The sequence below is a fragment of the Austrofundulus limnaeus genome, unplaced genomic scaffold, assembly GCF_001266775.1.
Source record: "Austrofundulus limnaeus strain Quisiro unplaced genomic scaffold, Austrofundulus_limnaeus-1.0 Scaffold177, whole genome shotgun sequence".
NCBI classification, from domain to species: Eukaryota; Metazoa; Chordata; class Actinopteri; order Cyprinodontiformes; family Rivulidae; genus Austrofundulus; species Austrofundulus limnaeus.
The window spans coordinates 152,474-157,213 of NW_013952579.1; the positions used below are offsets into that span (position 1 = coordinate 152,474).

At 38.4% G+C, this 4,740-nt stretch overlaps 1 protein-coding gene across 1 annotated transcript in view; it reads right to left on the reverse strand.

The window, feature by feature from the left end:
- LOC106524119 (cleft lip and palate transmembrane protein 1-like protein) overlaps positions 1-1,079 on the reverse strand; it is a 24,168-nt gene extending 23,089 nt beyond the window's left edge. Inside the window, exon 1 of the mRNA XM_014017792.1 lies at positions 799-1,079. Coding sequence (XP_013873246.1) covers positions 799-999 — 201 coding nt within the window. The 5' untranslated portion in view covers positions 1,000-1,079. The remainder of the gene's footprint in view (positions 1-798) is intronic.
- Positions 1,080-4,740: the final 3,661 nt, after the last annotated feature.

Below are 4,740 nucleotides of genomic sequence, written 5' to 3' on the forward strand. Positions count from 1 at the left end.
AGATTGTCTTGACCATGTCTACATGCCTAAATGCACTGAGTTGCCGCCATGTGATTGGCTGATTAGAAATTAAGTGTTAACAAGCAGTTGGACAGGTGTACCTAATAAAGTGGCCGGTGAGTGTAAATCTCAATATTCAAATTCTAATTGAAGTTTCCTCTTTATAAGGACATAAAATATTCCTCATTAAAATGACATAAAATTAGGATTTAGACCAAATATTTATGCATTATCGTAACCAACAAGACAAATTAAGTCATATATATGGATTTACTTATGATATCAGAATGATACAAGTATCAAAATGTAGCTTTTAAAGCCAGGAGTCTGAAAACGTAATTAGGTCATTTTGACCAAATTTGACTTAATCCTCATTTCGATATGAWKGGTCACTTTTATTTATATTTATTTACTTTAATGATTACGTTTTAAATTTTTGCATGAAGCAACTGTTACAGTTTCCCCCCTAATAAAATGAAGTATTTTGATTCTGATTCTTTGTCTCTTTTACTTATTTTACAGAGTTATATTGCCTGCTTTCGTTTTTAGCATGCACTCTGTTGAACTTAATTTTAGCATTGTAATTATTATAATTCTGTCTTACTTATTTGCATGATCCTGAACCTTAATGTGGTCCATACCGGTTGTTTTTAAATTTATTTATAAATAAATTTTCATAGCAAGTCAAATTCTAATCTGCTATGGGCTTTATGCTTAGAAATATCAAGTCAATTTGTCTTTTTTTTTTTTTAAATCTAAAATGTTTCTGTTCCATGATGGTGTGGAAGACAAACAAACCTGCAGTCTGGACGCAGCTGTCAGGTAGGAGGTGATGCAGAGCTCCCCTCTTCCTCCGTCGCAGGGTCTGGTGGTGAGGAAGGTGTACAGCATCCAGGCGCTGTGCAGCAGGTACACCACAAACACTCCCAGCACCAGCTTCGCCACCGAGCTTCGTTTGCCACCGCTCTCCGCCGGTTTGGAGTAACAGGAAGGAAACATGGCAACTACAGAAAGACCTGAACGAACGACGTCAAATAATCCAGTTTCCACAGCGTCCTCCGTCCTGTAGCATCCTTCCGGTTCTCAGCACAGAGCAGCGTCGGCTGCTGCTGCTGATAGAGACGCGCCTGCGCATGAACACGCGTTTACATGGACGCGTTTTAAAAACATGCTAAAGAAAAGTTAGTCATTCAAAGAGGATTCAAAGGCTAACCATTTGTCACGACTCACGACATAATAAATTACTATTTATGTGTGTTTTAATTGTGTGACTAAAGTCTAGGTCTAGGATTTTGCTCAGCACCATACAGAGTGGTGACCTTTGTAAGAGACGATCTTTGTCACTGCGGTGCACTGTGGTCGGATACCGTTTAGCGCCGCCTACCGGAAGCGGCGCGCAATGGTTTGTGGGGTTTGAGGGCAAACAAAAGAAAGTAAACGATGGGACAGGTTATAAATGTCTAAAGTTTTGATTGTTACGTGTATTAAAATGTTTATTTTGGTTCATGAGGTACCAACTTCTACGGAAGAGGATTAGGGCCACTGAAAAATAAAAAAAGGAATTCTGACTTTAATCTCAGAACTCTGACTTTTTTCTCAGAATTCTGAGATTAAAGTCAGAATTCCTTTTTTTTTCCCAGTGGCCCTTTCGTAAACTTCTAATCAGGAAAAAGGACAAACTTGTCCAGAACCTTTACCTGCTCAAATGTTGGAATTATTGCCTAAAATAGCAAACTGGACATGCAAAGTAGAGGTAAGGTTATACTTTTGTGCACTAATATATTGTAATAATTACTATAATATGGCATTATATTAAATATGTTTTTGCCAGATAAAATCCCAGTATACAGTGATCATATTAACAGTGCTGAGCAGTGGGGCTGGATGATAAACATATAATCTATATATAATCTTGAGGCAGGCTGACCTATGATTTATCAAATGTACGTATGAAACGTCCTTCTTGGCCACACATCAAATTTGGCTTAAATATTAATTCAAATATGTGTTTTTGTTTTAACAGTGGTAAATGCATTTGTTATTGTGATCTGTAGCTTTCTGTTTGGTGTATAAGGGCTGCCACGATTAGTCGATTAGTTGTTGACTAATTGCTTATTAAAATAATCGATGACTAATTTAATAATCGATTAATCCTTTTCTTTTTTGTTTCGTTTTGTTCTTTACTTTGTTTTTCTCTCCAAACTGCTTTGACACCTTCCACTGCCACATCTGCCTTTCTGTCCTTGACACACATGCACAGTAGTGATAAATGGGGTAGGCCGTGGACGTCACAAGACATTATACAGACAGGCTCTGGTATCATGGCTACCTGGTAACGGAGCTCAAAGTGTGGGATCTTTTTAAGAAAATGAAAGAGAAACCTGTGCAATATCTGCAGAGCAGAACTTGCCTTCCACAGCAATTATTTTTAGTTAGCATATAGYTAAAATCTAACCATGGTTATACAATAGCAGCTGAATTCTGGCACGATAAGCTGTATGTTTTATATTCAGTTAACGTATGATCTGATTAGTCGACTAATCGAAAAAATAATTGGTGATTAACCGATTATAAAAATAATCGTTTGTGGCAGCCCTGTTGGTGTACTGTATGTTATTGTTAATAAATAAACCATATAGAGAYGTTGTCAAGTTTTAAGATAGTCCATACCTATATTTGTAATATTAAGTGGTTAAAATGATCTGTAGTTGGGAAATATGATACGCAGCCCAGATCGATGTACGTCAACACATTTAGCACAAGATCTACTAGACCGAGTAGAGACAATCTTGTGTTTTCATTATTATATTTAAACTTATTTATTTTCATGTATCTGTGATAATTGTTGCACATATACACAAGAAAAATGCCGTGCAGCTACTGTATCACCACGACCCATTTTCACAGTCATTTCACTCACCAGCACCGGATGCCCCCAAACTGGACCATGATGCTTTGTGTTAGGCAAAGATGGCGGTATCTGCAAAACAGTCCATTTACCACATATATCATAAAAGCCTTTATATATATTTATGGGAAATACCTCGGCTCGAATGAATTATTTAACACATAATTTTACCAGGGTAATAACACCTGCTGGTGCCTAGTTTTTTTTATTTTTTTATTTTTTTGACTAAACATCTGAAACGCCCTGCATGTTGTACACACCGTCTGCATSTTTATTGTTTTATTGCATAAGGTGACAATTATAGTGCGTCAATATAAACAGCGTGTGGCTGAAAAAGAGAAAAGTAGCACATGGAAAAAAAAAGACAAAGGAAATATGATTAACAAGTTCATTGATTAATATAAAGATAAGTGTAGAAGCCTAAATTCATCTTTTCTAGTTTCAGACTCTTTAGGACAAGTTACTTTTTTTGCAATTATTATGTTTTTGTGGGTGATAATAACTATTTGCCAGCTAAATGACGTAGGCGTAAGAATTTTGCTTTCTCAGTTCACCGGTCTGCAAGGACCTTGTTCTGTTGCTGCAAAAAGATAGGTACTTCTCCATAAAACAACTAAGGAGCAAGGTACTGTATATAAATTCAGACCATAACCACCGGTGCATCTCTAATTTTTAGTTATTGCATCACAAACTTTACTATGCTTCTAAAATGCATGACCCCCTCTTCCACACAGGAAGCCACCAGCTCTCCATGTCTGCTCAGTGAAAACAGAAAGCCCTTCCTCTTGAGATGCATCTTGAGGTTTTTCCATATGACACGTTTTATTAGTGGAAACCTCTGCATCGCGCCCGTCCGCTGCCACCCACCAGAAGAGACAGCTGCCTCTGTCTCGGTGATTCAGTTCATGTACAGTGGCATACAGCAAATAAACTCTGGGTGAGAGACTTGTGCCCCCCCCCCCCTCCCCAAGCTGTTATTTCCACTGACTGACTGCTGTTTGGTGTGCAAAGTGAAACCTTTCAGCTTCATACATGAACAGCTGGGAACGCTCTACGGACTTGCATGTGTGCATGGAAAATGGAAGAAAGGGGAGATGGGTCAGGGACTGTGGCATTGATCTCACACACATCTTGTGTCTGGAAAGTTTTATAGCTCTGAACATGTTTGAGGCCATCAACTCTCATCAGGGCAGTTCATCCTCATCTGAATCACCTGAAAAAACAAAAGGAACCTGTCTTGGTAGACTTCTTTTAAGGGTAAAGATCTGACTATCGTTTTAAGTAAACTTTTTTTTAAAACAAGCTGTGACACAGTATTTTCTGAACAAAGGCATGGTACTGAAGCTTTGAGCCTCCTTCACCAGGTGGTCAGGCCACACCATGGATGCCTCTTGAGTTTACTTGGACACTAAGGTTGGGTAAAATCGAACCATGTGCAATTAATCATCAGAAAAACTGCCAAMAAYTAATGTTTGCCACTTTGCAATTACTGCAATTAGTGCCATGTGATGGCGTATGTTCATGTACGATGCACTCGTGAGACCAATGAGGGAGCAACTAATGCTAATCCTACGAACTTGTTTATTCACCTGAAACRCAGACATTAACTGGAGTACAAGGAAAATGGCGGACTACTTGCAAGTGCAATTATCATGTATTACTTGTCATATTTATCGCTATCGGCTAAATGCCACAGTTATTGCCCACTGCTGATGGATACTCAGGCAACAACAACCGTCAGTCTGTAAATGTGTGTATGAATGGGTGAATGATTGTAACGTAAAGCACTTCGGAGTCCTGATAAAGCGCTATAGTGCAGGCTATTTACCATT